At 53.9% G+C, this 21,211-nt stretch overlaps 1 protein-coding gene across 1 annotated transcript; it reads left to right on the top strand.

Annotated features, from left to right (window-relative positions):
• The first annotated feature begins 7,988 nt into the window (after positions 1 to 7,988).
• LOC145946874 (uncharacterized) lies at positions 7,989 to 8,795 on the top strand. Its single transcript, XM_083056625.1, has one exon. It carries the CDS (start codon positions 7,989 to 7,991, stop codon positions 8,793 to 8,795), a length of 807 nt encoding a protein of 268 aa, XP_082912751.1.
• The last annotated feature ends 12,416 nt before the right edge of the window (positions 8,796 to 21,211 follow it).

The following is a 21,211-nucleotide window of genomic DNA, read 5'->3' as shown; positions in this document are numbered from 1 at the left end:
AGTCTTCGGGAAATCCTAGAGGACAATAGTTATCGTTAACTAACAGGGAAAAGGTGGTGACGCAATTGTTGCGTCATTCAGCGGTGACCGTTGACAGCGGCCATTGTGATTCCTTTGTCCGGAGACAAAGGCAACTACGCAGCGAAGTTGCGAAGGGGTTCTCAATCTGGGGATCCAAAGTGAGAGGTCGGGAATGTGAGGACGACATCCTGGCTAAATATCCTTGTCCGTGAAGAGTCAAACGGACTGGCGACCGTAACAATTAAGGTAGGAAACCTGTGTTTTCCAAATCCCATACTCTCGAATCTTTTCGTCCGGTCACAACCTAACCGAAACTTACTTCTGATTTAAAATTGAAATTTCATGGAATTGTAGAAATATGAACCTTGTTTTGCACTAAAGTATTTTTTATTCCTTCATCTCTAGGAATAGGATTAAATTAAGTTAGTTATGTTAGGGTAGGTGTGAACGGGGAGAGGGATTCCGCTCACACCCGTCCTACGGATTTTCGCAATTTTCAGTATTTTTGATTATAACTATGGAATCATTCAAAATTCACATGTATGACCTTGACACAATTATAGACCTCGTTTCAAGCCATAAGCACAAGGGATGTGAGGTAAATTTAGCTTCGCGAGAAAACTCGAAATCCCATGTAAAACAAAACAACAATAGACCTCGCTCCGTGAACTGTGGGTCAAATAACAGCGTCGATCAAATATACTTGTCGGTCATGTGAACTGTAGGTCATATAACTATGTCGGTTAAATATACTTGTCGGTCATGTGAACTGTAGGTCAAATAACCGTGTCGGTTAAGTGTACTTGTCGGCCATGTTAATTGTCGGTTAAGTGATATTGTCGGTCAAATGTATTGTCGACCAAATGGTGTCGGTCAAGTAAATTGTCGGTCAAATGATTGTCGGATAAATAAATGCGACCCCTCCCACTCCCACTATCGCGGCGCATTCTAACGTCCACGATAGCGGGCGATTTCCTCACATTTAACACTGACTCATCCGAGTCACCGCGCACTTTTTCCGGCGAATTCACGTCCGAAAACACCTCACTGCTGGTGAAAGCTAATTCCTTCTCAGCAACACGCATCACATACAGCAAGAACTTATAGTTCGTGCTGTCTCGTTCTTCCCTCGGTCAGCGAAACGCCAACAATCTTGCCCTCCGAAGAGCCTTAAGATAGGACATCCGATGAGAGGCCCATTCGCCACGAAGCTCACTCACCTCAAGGCGAAACCCTTCCACCATACTTCGGCGACACTCCCCAATGTCCCTGGCGATAGCCCTTTCCTCCTCAGTCCTCGCCGGCAAGACTGCGGATGGTCCGTCATCTGATAACGACGAAGGGGGAACCGGGACAGTATCCCCCCCCGCCGGCCATTGGTATCCGAGTCCAAGGAGAGTCTATCCTTTATGTTGTCCATGTCATCATATAATTCACTGGTTTTTTATCGAGGTGTCCTTCCTCTAGGAGCTTGTCTTACCGGACTAACGGAGCCTCCTCTCCGGGTTTTATTTCGGTGTTTTCCTTCACAAAAGCTCCGGACCCCGGGCGCGCTAGTGCCCGTACATCTTAGACAAGTCTAAGATGCCCGTGGGGGAATTACCGGTCCCCCTAACCGTGTCAGGTAGTCTTCTTCTTTTTTTTGTAACGCAGTGGAAATCTCCACGGAGATACCCCAAGCTTTCGGGGAAGGGACATAGGGTTATGTGGGTTTTAGGGGCGTTAGTAGCCCCCGACTCACTAAAACCACTGCGGTGGCCATCTCGGGCGTTGGTTGGGAGCCCTCCAGAAACTTGCGATTGCATTACTTCTGGAGGGCCCCCCGCCTACTGTTGTCTGCCCGTGGGGTCACGTGTAGTTTGCGACCCCCGCTCCTCTCTTTTGGCGGAGAGGAGCCCACTCTCGTAACTGTTGCGGCGCGGAGGGGCCTTGCCTCCACGCCGCGCCCACGCGGGGGGGGATGTTTGATCATCCCCCCGGGGCGGAATGAGGGCTCGGATCACCTTTTTCTTTTTTTTTCTATCGCTGTGGAAACCTCATGGTACCACTCACCCCCCGGGTTGGGGATGAGGGTTATGTGGGATTCCTTGTTCCCCTTGGCCGATCCACGAATGGATCAGTCAGGGGGCCCAAAACCTACCGCACTAAACCACAGCGGGTGTCCTACTCGGGCGTTAGGTGGGGGACGGCGAGGATGCTGGTATCCCATGCCGACTCGCCGCCCCGCCTTTTTCCTTCTCGGGGAGAGCGCCGCCCCTGAAGGGGACGACACTCTCCCTCCACGCATCGTGTGGATTGTTCGCGGTTGCGGCGCAGGGCGACACCGACCCCACGCCACGCCCTCCCAAAAAGTTTGGGGGGCGGGGTCACGGCTCGAGTATCCCGCTCGAGCCGCCACCCCCCGCCACCGGAGTGGTGCTCCCTCCCCCTCCCTAAGGGATAGAGGATTCGGCGTCCAGCCCCGGAGGCCCTCACCAGGGAGCCCCTCTCAGAGGGAGTAGGACCCTCTCTACGGCGCTTGCGCCCTCCCACCGGTGCCTTTCGGCTTCCGGTGAGAGGGCGCTCCCACCGCATCTACGTCTAAGAGGGGGGAGGTCGCGCCCCATGCGGCCAGGCAGTGCGCGACCACCACAGGCGCGCGACCCCTCCCCCCGGCCTCACGGTTGCGGCTTCCTCCGCTCCCTTGGGGGTTAGGATTCGGCCGCAACCAGGGAGGTTGCCCATTTGGGGGCGCGGGTGCGTCGGTCTCGCTTAGGCGGACATTTCTCGTGAGGTCCTAGGGGGGAGCGCCGAGACTTAAGCGTCCCCGGCCCCCCCCAAAGATCTCATCCCACGTCCAAATTGGACACAGGTATATTCGGGACGCACACCCCCCCCCCGATTCCCGCCGCCACAAATGGGCAAGCCCACCGACGGCGGGAAACGAGGGTGCCCGTCCCCATTCTCCGTATCCGTCTCCTCGTTCCTTCCTCTTCTTCCCTCTCGCTTCCTTCCCATCTCCGCCTCCTCCTTCTGTAGCATTACTGTGCTGCAAAAGGAGGAGAACCCTCTCCACGCATCATCGTTTTCTGTCATTGCCCTCACTACTGAGGGCAATGACAGATCTTCTCCCACTGCGGCCACGAGTTCCTCTCTTTCTTCCGCCCAGGCACCACACTCCTCCAGTGTGTGCTGGGCGGTATCGCACCCGTGGCCGCAGTGCCAGCACCGCGTCGTGCGCTCCTTTCCTATCCGACCCAGGTACTCACCGAAGCATCCATGGCCTGTGAGCACCTGGGTCATATGGTAGGACACCTCACCTTTGACCCTGTCCAGCCAGTCTTCTAGACAGGGCCGTATGGCCCCGACGGTGCGCTGACCCGGCAGCCTCGGATCCATGAGGCTGTCCTTCCACCTTTGGATCAGCGCCCGTCGGGCGTGGACTCTCACCGTACGCCGGAGGCCCCCCGTTATTGGGACATCCGCCCGCTGATATTCTCTTGTACACATCTGCGTACATGCGGGCGAGCATCTCCACTGGGGGTACTCCTGCTAGTACCCCCACAGCCGTCCAGCTCACTGTCCGGTAACCCCGGCATATTCTGTTGGCCACCCGCTTTTGCAATTGCCTTAAGGCATTTTTTGCACCGCGGGCGGCCTCCAGACTCTCCTCCCATACCGGGGCTCCGTACAGGAGCAGGGAATGAATTGTTCCGGCGTACAGTCGACGAACACCTCCGCCCGGTCCCCTAAGGTTTGGCAGCAGGCGTTGCAGCGCCATTGCTGCCTTCTCTACCCTGGGGGATATTTGGCGGAAGTGCTCGCGGAACGTCCACTTGCCATCGAGGTGGAGGCCCCAGTACTTCATATGGGCCCCCACCTCTATGGTGGTGTCCTCCACTGTGATGCGGGCTTCTGGTGGCGCCCCATGAGAGCCGTCGTGAAGAAAGACGGCCTCAGTTTTCTGGGGCGCCACCTTAAGCCCCATCTGATGAATGAGTCGCACGACGCGGTTCACCGCCAAGTTGGCTCGAGCGATGGCGTCTTCCCACGAGTTCCCCCCAGCCATCACCAGTGTGTCATCGGCATAACACACCGCGTGACAGCCAGGGGGGAGGGCAGTCTGAAGAACGACGTCGTATGCCAAGTTCCACATTAGGGATCCTAACACTCTCCCCCGTTGTCCGCCACCTTGGCGTGGTGGGGGAGCTCACCCTTCGCAAGGGGATAGCCTTGCGAGGGGTGCCAAGAGCGGACAGTGCCTCATATCTTGAGGCACACTTTCCCCCCCGGTTCCGGGAGGCTTCCTCCAGTTTCCGGGGGTTTCTCCTGGATCGTGGGAGTCTTCTCACGGTCTGGGGGAACGGGGCCCACTTCCCCGTCAGAGCCTTGGCTCGTAGGTGGTAAGAGATGGCCCGGAATTCAAACGCCTGGTGGCATGGCACCGTTACGAGAGGGCATTGCACGGCGCTTCGGCGCTTGCCCTCCCGCCTGCAGTCTGCGGCCTCGGCCGCCGGGGTGCTATTCCGAGTCTTTGGGGGGGGGATATTTTCTGGGGTTATTCCCGGGGGCGTTCCCCCCGGGGTCTCGGGGTGGGGCTTTTTGTGCGGCGGGGGCCGCAGGGGGAGGGGACCAGCCGTGACTACCCGAGGGGCCTTACCCGGAGGGTTTACCTGAGGGGCATTGCCAAGAGGGAGTCACGGCGGTCAGTCGCCGGGGCCGCTCGGACGTTTCCGAGGCGGGGCCCGGCGACGAGAGCAGAGCCCCAGGGTGCTGGTTGGGGGTCTCCAGGCTGGGTAGCCTGGGTCCACGTCCCAGCGTCCCTGGGGCTGCCGTTCCCGGGCCACTCGGACACATTCCGAGCTCGGGCCGGGGCGGTGGAGAAGGCCACGCGTGGTTACCCGAGGGGCTTTGCCCGGAGGGGTTATCAAAGGGACATTGCCCGGAGGGTGCCACGCGGGTCTGCCGCTGGGACCGCTCGGACGTTTCCGAGGCGAGGCCTAGCGGCGAGAGTACGTACTCCTGGCCGGTCGGGACCGTTTCCCCTTCCGAACCGGCCGGCCGGGAGAAGTGTGTCCCTTTCGCCGGAAGTGATGTAACCGGCGGGGGGACGGCTGGTCGCCACGGCGTGTAGGGCAGGGCCGGGGAGCGGCGACCCTGTCCAAAGCGTCCGTGGGGCCGGTGGCGCCACCCGCTGCGGTGCCCGCACAGTCGGAGGTGTGGGACCCCTGAAACCCCATGGGGGAATCAAACCCCTCATGGGGGAGTAAGGGGCTCGGGGTCTGGCCGGGGTGCGGTATCCCCCCGGCCAATGACTTATGTCCCCTCCCCGGGGGAACTTGGGGCCCGGCCTTGTGGTGTGGCCGGTCACGTTTCGGGGCACCCCTTGGCCGGTGGGGGTATACCCTGGGGGACGGAGCCGCAGCGAGATAGTGGGATCAATGAAGATGAGCGAACAGATAAACACCAACAATAACTTTAAGGGGGTGGTCGAGGCCAACGGACCCAAACCGGGCCCTAAGTCCTCGAAAGCCATCATGAAGGAGTTGAAACCATTCTCCGTCGTGATAAGAAGGGAGGATATCGTCCGGGTGAAGCTCCCGAAGAAGTCTGTCTGCAAAACTGCAGACAAGGAGCAGGAAGGGGAATCGATAGACGTTGTCTCCACGGATGGTAACGTATATATTCCGGACGTGGAAATGGAGCCTCTGCCCAAGAAGTGCAAGCAAGGGCGCCCCGAAACCACCGGGGACTACGGGAGGCTCAAGGCCAAAAAGGAAGCAGAACAATTGGCTGAAAGAGAGATGAGGAAGAAAGAAATATGCTGGATCCCACATTGCCAATGAGCAATAGCCAGGCGTGGAGTAGGCTGGACCATAAGGTGGCTGAATTCGCCGAGGAAATAGTGGAATCTCCGGCAACGGATGTCACTGCCAGGGGGCTCGAGTGTCACCATTCTTAAAAAATGGGCAATCTTGAATAAAAACCTGAAGGGCACCGCCAAGAATGACGTATCAGAGGCTGCCTGTTATCTACAGGCAGCCCTAACCGCTCTGGCCGCGATGTCGATGGCGGCCTCACCCAGTGTCGCACCCCGAGAAGGAGAGAGTGAGATAGAGGACCTACAGAAACAAAATAGAATTCTGAGGTCTGAAATCCTCACTCTCAAAAATGAGGCTAAATACCTCAAGGAGGGTGGAGAGAAGATATTGGGGAAGAAACCCCAACCTACCCCCAAAGCGATGCCACGCACCGTAAAACCGGTCACGGAGAAGCAGAACATCCCCATACTTCCATCACCGACTTCAACGGTGATGGAGGTGGAGATGGACATTGCAAAGGAGGACCCCAAACTTCCAATCAGACGACCCCCGGTAAAAGGGGTCTCCAAAAGGTTGGAGGATTCAAAGTACCCTCCTGTGATTAGATGTGATGAAGACCGCAGGAGATACGACGAACTAACGTCGGACATCCAAAGTCTTCTCGACCAGAGAGAGGATTTGAAAAGGGGTGTCAAGGCACCCCTGTTAAAACCTCTCCCAAAGAAGGTGGACTCTCTCCGCTCTGCCCCTCCCCCCGGCGTCGACCAGCAGTACGCTGAGCCACAAAGGGCACCGGTCCCTGCCAAGGAAGGCGCCGGGAGAAAGGGAGGGAAAAAGGGCAATACCCAGCAGGGTAAAAACCCCCAGGGAGACCCGAAGAAGAATGGACCTAAGCCAGTGACAAAAGTCCAAACAGTGGATCCCCTTTCACATAATCCTCCCTCGCTCCCACGGCCTTCGAGCTCCCAGGAACCAGCCTGGACGAAGGTCGTAGGGAGGAAAGAGGCGAGGAAGAGCCGGGCGCAACTACCGGCGCCGAACAAGCCCTCCTCCGCAAACGGAAGTGGAGCCAAAGCCTCCCCCCTCTCACTAAGGAGAGGGTTGAGGGAAAGGCCGCTCCTAAAGCTTCCGCGAGGAGAACCAGGAGGATCCCACGGACGGCGGCAATGACAATATCGTGCCCCGAAGGCCAGTACGGCGAGACCATCTCCTTGGCTCGCCAGAAGGTTGACCTGGGAGAGCTCGACATCAAAGATGTCAGAGTCCGTAGAACAGTCACTGGGGCCATCCTGTACGAGATCCCCAGCGAAGGAAAAGTGCAAAAGCAGACCTATTTGCACAAAAGCTGAGGGAGGCCTTAGTAGTGAGAGAGGGAATCCGAGTGGCCCGCCCTTGTAAAAAGGGAGATATCAGGGTCAGAGGGTTGGACGAGTCGGCCACCGTAGATGAGGTGAAGGCGGAGGTGGCCAGGGTAGGAGGGTGCCAGGCCTCCGAAATTAAGTCGGGACAAATCCGATTTAATAAGGGGACCATGGGCACCCTATGGATGCAATGCCCTGTCGCGGCTGCGGTGAAGGTGGCCGCGGCGGGCAAGATCAAAGTCGGATGGGTTGTGGCCGGTGTGGAGCCACTAGAAACACGCCCTCTCCAGTGCTTCCGATGCCTGGAGAAAGGGCACATAAAAGAACAATGCAGCAGCCCTATAGATCGTAGTGGCTGTTGCTACAACTGTGGCTCACCCGGCCACAAGGCCAGCGGGTACAAGGAAGGCACCCGCTGTGTATTGTGCGCGGAAGCCGGAAAGCCGGCGAATCACCGCGTGGGCGGCAAGGGCTGCAACGCGAAAGGGAGGAAGAAGACTGCCGGGGGCAGTGGCCAAAAAGAAAGGAGTGGAGGGGTCAAGGGGGGCTCCGGGGATGGTTTAACCTCCCTCGCGCCAGCCCAGGGCCCACAGAAAAAGAAGGGAGGAGTAAACAATGTGGGCTCCGGGGATGGTTTGACCTCCCCCGGGCCTCCCAAAGTACACAAAAGGAGGCGCCCAAACCCCAGAGAAGGAGAAGGGAAAGGGGCGCCTCCAAACAGGAGAAGGCGGGAGCCGACACTTCCTCGGCTCAGGCGAATGAGCCGATGGAGGTGGTCATGGAGGGGGCCTAGACATCGCCAATTATGGCGAAGAAAATAGGCCTCCTCCAGGCGAACCTGAATCACTGCGCCAGAGCGCAAGACCTATTCTTGCACACCCTGGCGCAGTGGAAATGTGGTGTAGGGATCGCGGCCGAGCCGTATCGCGTCCCACCGGATAATCCGTGTTGGGCAAGCAGCGATACGGGTTCGGTCGCGATCACGTGGAGAAAGGAGATGGGCTCGCCTCTGTGTACCAAAATCGGAGGCGGGCGCTCGTATGCAGCCGTAGAATGGGGCCCACTGTGGGTGATAGGGTGTTACATCCCCCCCAGTATTGACCCTGCCACGTTCGGGGATATCCTAGATGAAATTGCACTCGTCGTGCAAAGGAGACTCCCCGAACCTATTGTGGTCGCTGGGGACTTCAATGCCCATTCGGCGTATTGGGGTTCCCGGCGAACGAACCGCAAAGGCAGGGTCTTGGAGGATTGGGCAGCGGTTCTCTGCCTCTGTATAATCAATCAGGGCTCGAGCAGCACCCTGGTCAGGCCGCAGGGGGAGTTCATTGTCGATTTGACATGGGCGTCTTCCTCTGCGGCGGACAGGATCCAGAACTGGCGGGTGATGGAAGAGGAGACCCTCTCCGACCATCTCTATATTAGGATGAGGGTCGACATCGCCTGCCGGGGGGTGCTGAGCCGCGCCCAGGGGGGGAATCCGCCCGGAAGGTGGGCTCTAGCAAAGCTAGACTCCGACAGACTGGTGGCAGCCATGCTCTTGGCTACCTGGCCCGGTGCAGACAACGCACCGATGGGTATCGAGGACCAGGTGGCATGGCTCGGGGCATAGAGATGTGCCTTAGCCCATCTGTCGGAGCCCATTCGCAGGCTGTATACGAGCTGTCTACGGGAAGGAGAGTTCCCCCCAGTCTGGGGTAAGGCCAAGTTGGTCCTTATCCCAAAAGGGGGCAGAACCGATGGAGCAGCGCCCTCCGCGTATAGGCCCATCTGCCTGCTCGACGAGGTCGGCAAGATTTTTGAAAGAATTATTGCCGACCGACTCGTCAGGCGGATGAATGAAGTAGGCCCAAATCTCCACGAGGAGCAGTACGGATTCCGCGAGAATCGATCAACAACGGACGCAATATTACGCGTCCGTTCTCTCGCGGAATCCGAGACTGCAGAAGGCAGGGTGGTGATTGCAACGGCGTTGAACATCACCAACGCCTTTAACACCCTGCCCTGGGGGAAGGTGAGGGGCGCCCTATTGGAACACGGCGCCCCACAATACCTCGTGGAGATAGTTAAAGCCTACTTCATGGATAGGTGCCTAGAGTACCGAGAAAAAACCAGTATTCTGCGTGGAAGGGCTATGTCGTGTGGTGTCCCGCAGGGGTCAGTTTTGGGCCCCCTGTTGTGGGACATCACATATGACAGCGTGCTCCGTTCTGTCCTCCCCCGGCTGCAAGGTTGTCTGCTATGCGGACGACACTATAATCCTGGCCGGGGGGAATGACTGGGGGCGCAAAGAGAAAGGCGGACCTTGCTATAGCGTGCGTGGTGCGCTCCATAAAGAGAATGAGCCTTAAGGTGGCTCCCCATAAAACGGAGGCCATCTATTTTCACGATGGCTCCCGGGGGAAGCCGCCGAAGGCCCAGGTTATCGTGGACGGCATCCCCATCCAGCTGGGGCAAAATCTCAAGTATCTTGGCCTCTGGCTGGATGGGACTTAGAGTTTTGACGACCATTTCGGCCGTCTAGCTGAAAAAGCCGATGGGGTAGTGGCGGCACTCAGCCGCCTGCTGCCCAATCTCGGCGGACCAGACGGCCGAGTCAGAAGGCTGTATGCGGCCGTGCTAAATTCGGTGACCCTATATGGGTCACCGGTATGGGCGGACGAGGCGGTGGCTAGGAGACGAATTAGAGACGTCCTCCGACGTCTACAACGGAGATCGCACGGTCTCGCATGCGGCGGCCTCGGCCCTCGCGGGAATGCCTCCCATGGAGCTCCAAGCTCGTACTCACAAGAGAGTGTACGAGAGAATCAAGGAGCTCCGTGGGTGGGGTGTTAAGATAACTGAGAGGGTTCGAGGGGTCGTCAGGACACAAGCCTGACGGCTCATGATCGAGGAATGGGGGGAAAGTTTGGGAAACATCCCCCCATCCAGATCGGGCAGGAGAGTCGTCGGGGCCGTGAGACCTGTGTTGGAGGAGTGGGTGAACAGGTCTCACGGCAAGATGTTGTTCCACATTACACAGGTATTCGCCGGGCACGGATGCTTCGGCGAGTACCTGTGTAGAATAGGAAAGGAACGCATTACGCAATGTCACCACTGTGAGGAGGACGAGGACACGGCGCAGCACACGCTGGAGATCTGCCCAGCGTGGGCAGAAGAGCGTCGTGTCCTCGTCCAGAAGACTGGCGAGGATCTATCGCTCCCGGCCATCGTTGCAAAGATGGCCGGGACCGAGGAAGTATGGGAGGCGGTCTCCTCCTTCTGCGCCAAAGTAATGACGCAGAAGGAGGAGGCGGAAAGAGAGCGGGAGAGACGGGGAAGAGGGAGGAGACTCCCTCTCTCCCCTGAATCCCGGGAGGAAAGGGACGACCCCTCCTGGCTGCCTAGGCGAGGAAACCGTGATGGGGGCCGGGGGTGGAGGAGAGCCCGTGACGAGCCGGGAGATGGCGGCGGGGTAACGAGAGGAAGAGTGAGGAGACCCCGTCGCCAACAAAGGCAGGCCCGGTGACGCTGAGGAGGAACTCAAGTTCCCCTAAACGTCACCGGGAAAGGCCCTTAGAGGCGGCCAAACACAGGAGGAGACTGGGCGAGGGGCGCTGTGCCCCCCTCACCGGTGGAGAAGAGGAGGAAGGCCTTTTTTTTTTTGGGCGCTAAGGCTGGGCGGGGGTCGCTGTGCCCCCCCGTCCGGCAATAAGAAAGAGGCCCCCGCCCCCTACCGTGGTCCTCCCCCAGGGGAGGGTCTCGGCGATGCCCCCGGGCCGACGGTCGAATCCCGTTAAGGGAGGGAACCACGGCCTGGGGTCACGGGGGGGATCACAGGGGCTCAGTTACTACCGAGCCCCATTGCACGTCTTCCCCCCCGGGAAGGGACGCGGCAGGGGCGGCCCTCTCACCGGTGCCTAGAGCGCCGATAGGAGGGCACCACTGCCTACGGGGGTGCTCCCTCCCCTTCTGGGGGGGAGTTCCCAGGAGTAGGGCTCCCGGAGCGTTGGCCGAATCTCCCGTCCCTTTTGGGAGGGAGAGGGAGCCTCGTTCCTGGAGCGGGGGGTGGCGGCTCGAACACACGAGCCGTGACCACGCCCCCCAAACTTTTTGGGAGGGCGCGGCGTGGCGGCGGTGCCCCCCTGCGCCGCAACCGGGACAGGACCGCACGATGTGCGGGGAGAGTATCTTCCTCTCGGGAAAGATGCTCTTCCGGGAAGGTCGGGCCAGAGGATGGCAGGAAGCAATGCTCGGTAGTTCCCTGCCATCCTCGTAAGAACCAGCGTAGGCACTCGCTGTGGTTTTAGTGAAGTAGGTCTTGGGCCCCCTGATCGATCCATTCGTGGATCGGTCAAGGGGAACAAGGAGTCCCACATAACCCTCATCCTCTACCCGGGGGATAAAGGTACCATGAGGTTTCCACAGCGCAAAAAAAAGGGGTCCTAACACTGACCCCTGTGAGGGCTCGGATCACCTGTCCAACTTCCATTCCTGTCTCCCCCCAGTAGATAGGGGAGAGGTTTTCACCCTTTAACTTTGGGAAAGATTCGGCTAACGTTATTCAGCCGAGTCTTTCCTCAATCCCCTGACGGTGATGGGGGGGAAGGTTATTCCCCCTTCACCGTCACGTCCCCCTACGGGGGTTGTTAGGACGCCGACGGGGTCCTCGACGAAGTCTTCCTTGTCTCGGCGCCCCGTCGTCGTCCCCTTCATCCTCCTCCACGCTAGTATTCTCCCGCTCGCGCTCGGCTGTCTCCTTCCGCAACATTACTACGTTGCAGAAGGAGACGACCGCCTTCCAGTTCTCCTCGCTCTCGACCATCTTTATAACGACGGTCGGGAGCGAGAGATCCACCCCGACGGTGTCGGTTAGGACACGGCGCTCATCCGCCCACGCTGAACAGAATTCCAGCGTGTGCTGCGCCGTGTCCCTCTCCTCTTCACAATGGTAGCATGCTGTTGTGCGCTCCTTCCCAATCTTATGCAGGTACTCGCTGAAACAACCATGTCCGGCGAGCACCTGCGTAAGGTGGAACGTCATCCTGCCGTGAGGCCGCTCCAACCATCCCTCGAGTATATGCCTCACGGCCCCGACGACGCGTCTCCCCAATTGGCTCGGAGGGATGGTGGAAAGGTAATCTTTCCACTCATCCACCATGCGTCGTCGGGCCTGTAGTCTCACGACCCCCCTGACCCTGTCGGTGATTGTGATGTCCATCTCACGGAGCTCTTTGACTCGCTCATACACACGAGAGTGCATGTTAACGACGAGCTCCATGGGAGGTAAGCCCGCCAGGGTCGTGGCCGCCGCGTGCGACGTGGTGCGGTAACCGCGGACAACGCGAATGGCCACTCGGCGTTGTACGCGACATAGGATGTCGCGTATTCGCCTCGTAGCCACCGCTTCGCCCGCCCAGACCGGTGCCCCGTATAGGGCTACTGAATTCACCACGTTCGCATAAAGTCGACGTACTCGATCGTCCGGTCCACCGATGTTGGGCAGCAGACGGCAAAATACCGCCGCTACCCTATCGGTCATTTCTACCAGACGATCGAAGTGATCGCGGAACTTCCAGGAACCGTCCAGCAGGAGCTCCAAGTACTTAAGACTAGGGCCCAGCTGAACAGGGATGCCGTCCACTAAGACATGGGCGTCGGGTGGCTTCCTTCGGCGGCCACGAAAATAGATGGCCTCCGTTTTCCTTGGAGCCACCTTAAGGTCCATGCCTTTTATTGCGCGCACAACGCATGCCACCGCGACGTTTGCCGTCGCTCTCGATTCCCCCCTGTCTCGCCCCCCGGCTAGCAGTAGTGTGTCGTCTGCATAATAGACTACATTGCAGCCGGGGGGTAGGGCAGTGCGGAGGACCCGAACGTACGCGAGATCCCACAGCAAGGCCCAACACTGACCCCTGCGGGACCCCGCAGTACATCGCCCTCCCGCGTGTAGTACCGAGTTTGTCTCGGTACTGCAAACCCTTCTCTCGGAAGTAGGACTTAACCATCTCCACGAGGTACTGAGGGACGTCATGGTGATTCAGGGCGTCCCTCACCTTCCCCCAGGGCAGGGTGTTAAAGGCGTTGACAATATCGAGTGATATCGCCACCACCACCCCGCCCTCACACGTGACGGATTCCACGAGGGATCTCACTCGGAGTATGGCGTCCGTAGTAGATATCGCCTCGCGGAACTGTTCCTCGTGGAGATTTGGTCCCACTTCCTTGAGATGCCGGACGAGACGATTGGCGATAACTCTCTCAAGGAGTTTGCCGATCTCGTCCAGCAGACATATGGGCCTGTACGCGGAAGGTGTCCCCGCTGACCTGCCCCCCTTCGGGATGAGGACCATATTGGGTCTCTCCCAGACTGGGGGGAATACTCCTTCTCAGAGGCAGCTCGTGAAGAGCCGTCGAACTTGTCCGGACAGGTGGGCCAAGGCTATGACCCAGAACCTGCCAGGAATTCCATCGGGACCAGGGGCTTTATTTCCCTGGGCCCTTAATCTACGGATAATCCCAGCCATCTCAGCCTCTGTAACCTCAAGGTCCTCGCTCCACTCTATGGGTTCCCGATCAAACAACTCGGGACCCCTTTCAACCCTCGGAAAGAGGGTGGAGAGCGTTTCTTCGAGGACCTGAGAGTCCAGAGACTCCGTCACTGAGGGCGCCCAATATCTTAATTTGCCCATGACTATTTTGTATGGGCGCCCCCAAGGGTCTGAGTCTAGGGTGAGCAATTGCTCATCCCATGCCTTTGCCTTGGCCTTTCTAATGCCGGCGCTTAGAGAGTTCCTCACTTCGCGGTAACGCTCCAGCGCCTCCTCCGTAATCTCGGCGAGGCCGCGCCTCCTCGCTCTCGTGAAGCGGCGCCTGGCTTGGATGAAGGTGCGGCGAAGTTCCGCTATCTCCTCCGTTCACCAGTACGTTGCTCTGCGCGGCCTCGGTCTGGCCCGGGGCATGGCGAAGTCGCATGCTTTCACCATGATGTCCCCGAGCCATTCCACCTGGTCGATCACCTCTAGCGGCGTTTCTGTGCCCGGCCAGGTTGCCGAGAGCACGGAAGCCACTAGTCTGTCCGGATCAAGCTTTTTTAGGGCACACCTTTTTGGCTGGGCTCCATCCCCCTCTTGGGCGCGGTTGAGCACTCACTGGCGGGCGATATCCACCCTCATTCGGATATATAAATAATCCGATAGGGTCTACTGGTCCATCATCCGCCAGTTGTCAATCCTGTTTGCTGCAGAGAGTGATGCCCATATCAAGTCGACAATGGATTCCCCCTGCGGACGTACAAGGGTGCTCCTCGTGCCTTCGTTTATTATACAAAGGCCGAGTACCGCGGTCCAATCCTCCAGGGCTCTGCCCTTCCGATTCGTGAGCCAGGAACCCCAATGGCTTGACCAAGTATTAAAGTCCCCGGCCACGATGATCGGTTCGGGGAGTCTCCTCTGGACGAGTAATGCTATCTCGTCGAGGATATCCTCGAACTGGGCAGAGTCCACACTGGGGGGATGTAACATCCCACCAGCCATAGTGGGCCCCACTCAACGGCTATGTGAGCCCTCCCACTGCCCACTTTCGAGCAAGGGGGAGAGCCTGCCTTTTGCCTCCACGTAATCGCCACCGAGCCGCAGTCGTCCGCCGCCCAACACGGATGGTCGGGGGGGATTCTGTACGGCTCGGCGGCAATGCCGACTCCACATCTCTCCTCTGCGAGGGCCTGCAGGAACAAGTCCTGGGCTCTCGCACAATGGTTTAAGTTGGTCTGGAGGAGGCCTATCTTGTTCATTTATTTATGAGCTACTGGCCTCCTCCATTACCACATCCATGGGCTCCGCCGTTTTCTTGGACGGGGAGGTAGTCTTCTCCTAACAGGTTGAACACCACTGGGCAGCCCCTGATTTGATAGGCATTGAGGAGAGCCCAGTCTGTGCCTAAAGTCTCTCTTAGCCTCCTCGCAAATTACGCATTTGGGCGCACCCGCATTACAGTTTCCTGCCAAGTGACCAGTAAGACCGCGTCTAAAGCAGGAACCTGTTCTGTCTATGTCGGACTTACAATTACCACGCACGTGACCAAATCGCCAGCATTTATAACACTGGATTGGGCGCTTTCTAAGGAGTTCTAATCTTACTCGCGTCCAACCCAGTGTAACGAACCCCTTTTCAGCTATGCTAACGGCCTTTTCCAAAGGACAATTTACCCAGGCAACGCCCATACCATCACGCATGATGCTGATGTTCCTGACCTTAATTTCCTCATCTAAGCATCCACTATGTTGCTGAAGGCTTGCCTGTATCTCATCCGGCGTTGTGGATGGATCTATCCCCCTCAGCCTAATCTCTTCTATAGCTATAGGTCTGTAGACACTCGCTTCCTCTCCGATTGCTTCAACGAGACTAGTATGTAATTTACCGGCCAGCTGTTTCCCCTCCGGACCCGGAATCTCTATACAATAGCGCCGTTCATTGCCCTTCTAATTACCGTGTCCGGGATACCAAATTAGACCTCTCCGAACCAGCAGTTCTTCCAGACCTTTCATTATCGTCACCTACTTCGGAAACAACCTTGTCCTCTTTGGCTATTTTAGATTTTCGTGCCTTATTAACAATAGTTCTAATCAGACTCTCTCTTCTCTCAGATGATGAAGACCTTATCTCCTCACGCGACTTCGCAGTCTGTGGGTTTATATCCTCCTCTTCAGAAGTCGGATGATGCTCTTCCTTGTTCGTCATCTTCTTCATCCTTGCTTCAATGAAGCCACTAAAGACTGCAGCACTCTTAACCTTTTCAGTGATCTTCTCATGTTGTCTCATGCTTCTTCTGACCTGAGTCATTTCAGGAGAAGAAGACGCCTTGTCACTATAATTGGAATCGGAATCCAAGTCCAATCGAAATTCCTCACTAGTCTCCTTTGACTCGAAGACTCTAGCTTTCCTAGTTCTTCTAGGAGTCACCGAACCTCCTCCAAGTTCCAAACCTTCCTCTGGAGAGGAGGAGGCTTTCCTCTTACTACAAGCCGTAGTGTCCATCCTCTCCACAATTGCCTCTTCCGCTTCTTTTTGAGCTCCTGGACTTATTAAGGTGAAGGTTTTCTTCAGATTAACCTGAGGTGTGATGTCCTCGGCTTTATTTATTACAGCAGTAGCATCTTCTCTCTGCACGCATGCTGTATCCATGCAAAGATTCCCCTCGCTGGATAACGACCGGGTGGTATCGAGTACCACACCACCCTGCCGACCCTAAGTACCGAACTCCTCGGAAGTTTTCTCCTTTTCATCTGACATTATCATATTTATTTTCTGGGTTTTTAATCGGGGTACCCCTCCCCTAGGACCATCATTTCTGACCACAGGAGTTCGCCCTTCTTCTGCTGAACTGAAGATCTTACTGTGTTCGTCATTGGATAGAGATCGTAAGGCCTCATCCACAGCCACATCCATCTCCTCGTCTAACTCTTCCAGGACCTCTTTTTTCTCAGAAAGTTGTTTGCTGAAGTCCATCAATACAACCTCCGAGCGATCCAACACCGCAGTAGCCACGTCAACTATATGTTCCGTACCAAGGACACCTGATATGGCCAACTCTTCCCCCGATGTAGAGGAGATTAATGGTACATCCACTTTGGTTATTACCAGAGGAAGATCTCTCAGATGAGAGTCCTCTAATAACGCTGTTTTCTATCTTCAGATCGCCAATTTTTACTTCGTACGCCTTAACCCTATGAACTAGATAGCTCTTAGCACATTCCATTCTATGCGCTGCGACGACATTTTCCTTCCGATTCGCGCGCGGCAAACCGGAAGAATGGAGCCGAGTCGTCTACAAAAACGATAAAGATAAGGATATTTTTAATTCGCGCGGGGGCTAAGGTGTCGGTCGCTCCGCGCGTACCGCAGCGGAGCAAAGGGCCGTAATCAGTACGAATCGATGCTTAGGGCGCCAGACGCGATCTTTCGCGCGTCAATCCGCGAAATAATCCGACGCGAAATCTTGGCCGAAAACCCGCTACGGGCCGGTCAGCTCTCCTAACGGTAGAGGGGCAGGGTGGTGTTTCTGCGAAACCAATAGATTCGAGAATGTGAGAATCGCGAAATACTTAAACGCAAGACTTACAACTTACGTGACGAGACGAGACAAGAAATAAACGACGTGGTATATTTGGCAATTTTAATCATAGAAGTTTATTATAAAAAGAAAATAACAAATTTATTAAAGAAAATTTAATGAAACCGAAATATAAAAGTACTAACAAAATTAACAAGTAATATGCCGAATGCGACGGAAACATCAATCCGTTCAACAGTAATGATAATTTTGCGGCACGAGAATGTAATAAAGAAAATACGACGCTAGGGCTTCAAATAATATTAACGGTAACTTTAACTTACAAAAAAAACATAATAATAACCTAATGGACTAATAATAGTGACGCGTAATAAAAATAATAATAAGCAGGCGAAATTCGTTAGCACGACCTACGACTTTAACAATAAGAGCGAGATAATCTCTCGCGGCACAATCCGATAGTCTTCCGACGGCACGGGGTCGGGTCTTCGCTCTCTCTCTCTCTCTTTTTCGCGTGCGCGCTCTCGCGTGATCTCTCTCTCGTTTCCGCGTGCGCGCTCTCGCGTGATCTCTCTCTCGTTCGCGCTCTCTCGCCAAGGGTCGCGAGTATCCTCGGTTCTCTCTCTACAATTTAATGTTTTACGCGAACTCTGTTTATACGCTCTTCCTTCGGATCGATAAAGAATCCCGCGACAAGATTCTCACACTACGACGGTACTCACTCAATCGCACGATACAAGTACAAAGACGCGACAACGCACAGTCGCGATACGCAAACCTGACCGAATCCCGGAGAGACGAGAATAACGCGCAATTTAACCCACGGACTGACGGTCTCGGAGGCTCTCGCCACTTAACGTCGATCGCTCGCAGACACTAAAGCACGAAAGGTCGGGCAGAGCCCTCGCGAATTTCGCTAATCTTACGTTTCACCAAAAGCTCGCGACGACGCTAGAGTGGCTAAGGCTCGGACGTACAAGAACGTGATTAATAGTAGTTACACGGGCGGCCTCACCGATACGGAAGTCTCTCCTTCGGGGGGACCTCTGCGTCCTCGGTACCTCGGGATATTTCTCGTCTCGATATCGGCTGACGGGAGCGGACACGCGACGCGCAGGACAGGCAGCACAAGAGTTTCGGATCTACTGCCCCGAATCGATATCGGGACTCAATCCTGCGCGAAAGGGGTTGCGCGGACACCCATCCAATTGTCGTATCGCACGACTTATCGGACTTCGCTCGGTTTACGCACGGCTGTACTTAGGGCTACAGCGCCCTTCTCGAGAATTCGCGATAAATGTTTTCGGCGTTAATTACGCCGTGTTCTTGGCGGCTTCGCCGGTCCTCGGGTCTTGTAATATCCGGGGGGTGTCCGAGATTACTTTTCGGTCCCTCCGAACTGCAGCTCGATAAGATCCGCTCTTGTGGATCCGGGGTGACCTCCTCGCTCCTGCGATATACGTCATTGCCGGGTTTCAAGGATCTGCGCGATCCGCGCTGTAACGGCCGTGCCTTTGAGTCAGCTGACTGCCAATTTTGGTAAATACGGCTGCTTCCGACAGTTTTTGTGTCCCTCTAAGATTGTCGTTATTTTTCGTCCTCTCGACAACGGTATAAAAAATTATAAACATAAACGCAAGTTAATAAATATAATCTCGATATCGCAAGCCGTCTCTCCGGGGAAAATCGGTGGCTCTCGTGCTCTCTCTCTCTCTCGCGTGGCGCGGCCGCTCGGCCCTGACCCCGCGATTTCGGCTGGAGGGACGTGCGTCGTGACGGCAACGTCACAGCGCATAACTATATATAAGCTTAACATACGCAATAGTAGACCGTATATCGCAACGAATATTTACATCATTATAACATTCCGGCGCTAATTCTAATTTATATAAAATGCTAATAGCTCTCTGTAATAACTCCTCCGCGCTAACACCCTGCATGAGGAGACTATCCATAAGATCCTCAATATTTATTAAACCAGACATTTTACAAGAGATTATAATAAAAGCTACCAAACACTAACAATAATAATAATAACTAAAATAAGTGAGATACTCTAAGAGAAAAGAAAGAAATGAAAAATGAAAAAGAAAAATATCCTGTCCTACTAGAAATCCCAACGCTAATTACTTAATATATAATAATAAGGGGGACTCTATTCTTGTAGTTCCAGAAACGCGTAGTAATTACTTACGCATACAATTATAATGAAATTTAATAACTAATTTAGAACTTGCATTTAATAAAGCACTAAAGTTAAGAAATTGCATTTACAATATTCCCCAGCACTGGAGACAGATACACAATTCTACTCCAAATGCAAGTTATAATAAAGTAGTATCTTATATCTTAAGTAGCTATCCTAATACACAGCTAAAAATAATCCTTAATGAACTACTTAATACTATGAAAACTCAATGATACATATAACTATTCGCTTATATAATTAATTCCTATGAAGTATGTTATCATACAACATACCCATATAACAACACCCACTCTAAATTAAATTTAATTAAATTCAAATGCTAAAGAAAATAATAAAATAATGAGAACTTGAGCAATAAATAAATCATCAACTCAGATTCAAGCTCAAAGCACTATTATTAACAATTACTCAATTAACAACAGAATAATCTTATTTCATTACAAATTCAGAAGGAGGCTATATGGAGCCACGCGTAGGGTGTAGGTACGCAAATACTAAAAACAAACTTGTTGGAATAACAAATTTCTTAAACCTAAACGTTTCGGTCCTTTCTTTGGACCTTCTTCAGTAAATTTAATACAATAAATTATAATGTGGAATCTACATACTGACGCACGCAGCGCAAAAAGCCGTGAGCCCCCCGATCGATACCCCACTAAATAGACAAAGTGAAATAATATGTCATGAGGTACTCAAAAGTGTCTAATGAAGAGTATAGTGAGGAATTTCCGACAGGGAGCTCACTCTTACTCACACACTCATCCATCGCACGTTCACACGACCGTACGCGGACGCGTCCGACGCACGAGTGAAGAAGATATTCGGTTTGATGCTATTTATAAGGCGCCATACAATGGCTCATAGCCTGTTATTGAAGTCAATGTCAAACACAATGTGTGGAATTTATTTCTCTCCCTCTCTCTCTCTCTCTCTCCCTCTCCGTATCCCTCTCCCTCTCCACTTTTGAGTACCTCATGACATATTATTTCACTTTTGTCTATTTAGTGGGGTATCGATCGGGGAGCTACGGCTTTTTGCGGTGCGTGCGTCAGTATGTAGATTCCACATTATAATTTATTGTATTAAATTTACTGAAGAAGGTCCAAAGAAAGGACCGAAACGTTTAGGTTTAATAAATTTGTTATTCCAACAAGTTTGTTTTTAGTATTTGCGTACCTACACCCTACGCGTGGCTCCATATAGCCTCCTTCTGAATTTGTAATTTATCAATGCAGGGAGCCTACATTGTTGACATAATCTTATTTCAATAACATTCTATCACAAGAATAGAAAGAAACTCTTACATTATTATAGAATCTTGATAGAATTCTCAACTACGTCTATGCTTGATATTATTAATATAGAAATAATATAGTCCTTGTGTTATAAGTAATAATTCATCAATAGCAACAAGCCCAATTACTTAAATCGATCAATTAAATGCTTAACAATAAAGAAATATATAAGGTTTATAAAATTAAAGCTCCTACACTTAATAATCTCTCAATCTAACCGAGGATACAAATTTCTTGCTAATTATACATTAAGAGGTATCTTTACAATGATAACACCTTCCTAACAATATAATGATTATACAGATTCAAATACAGATTCAAATAAAATAGGTACATTAATAGATTACAATAGTGTTAAGTATTAAGTATCAAAACTGATCATAACAGTACTTATCGACAACAGTATATAATAATTATCCTTAAATTCAATTAAGGCACTAAAACTCATAACTCGCTTTCTTATTACTAACAATA

The sequence above is a fragment of the Prenolepis imparis genome, unplaced genomic scaffold, assembly GCF_030444845.1.
Source record: "Prenolepis imparis isolate NDT839.2.m4 unplaced genomic scaffold, iyPreImpa1.0 SCAF_25, whole genome shotgun sequence".
NCBI classification, from domain to species: domain Eukaryota; kingdom Metazoa; phylum Arthropoda; class Insecta; order Hymenoptera; family Formicidae; genus Prenolepis; species Prenolepis imparis.
This window is presented reverse-complemented; position numbering and strand designations above follow the sequence as displayed.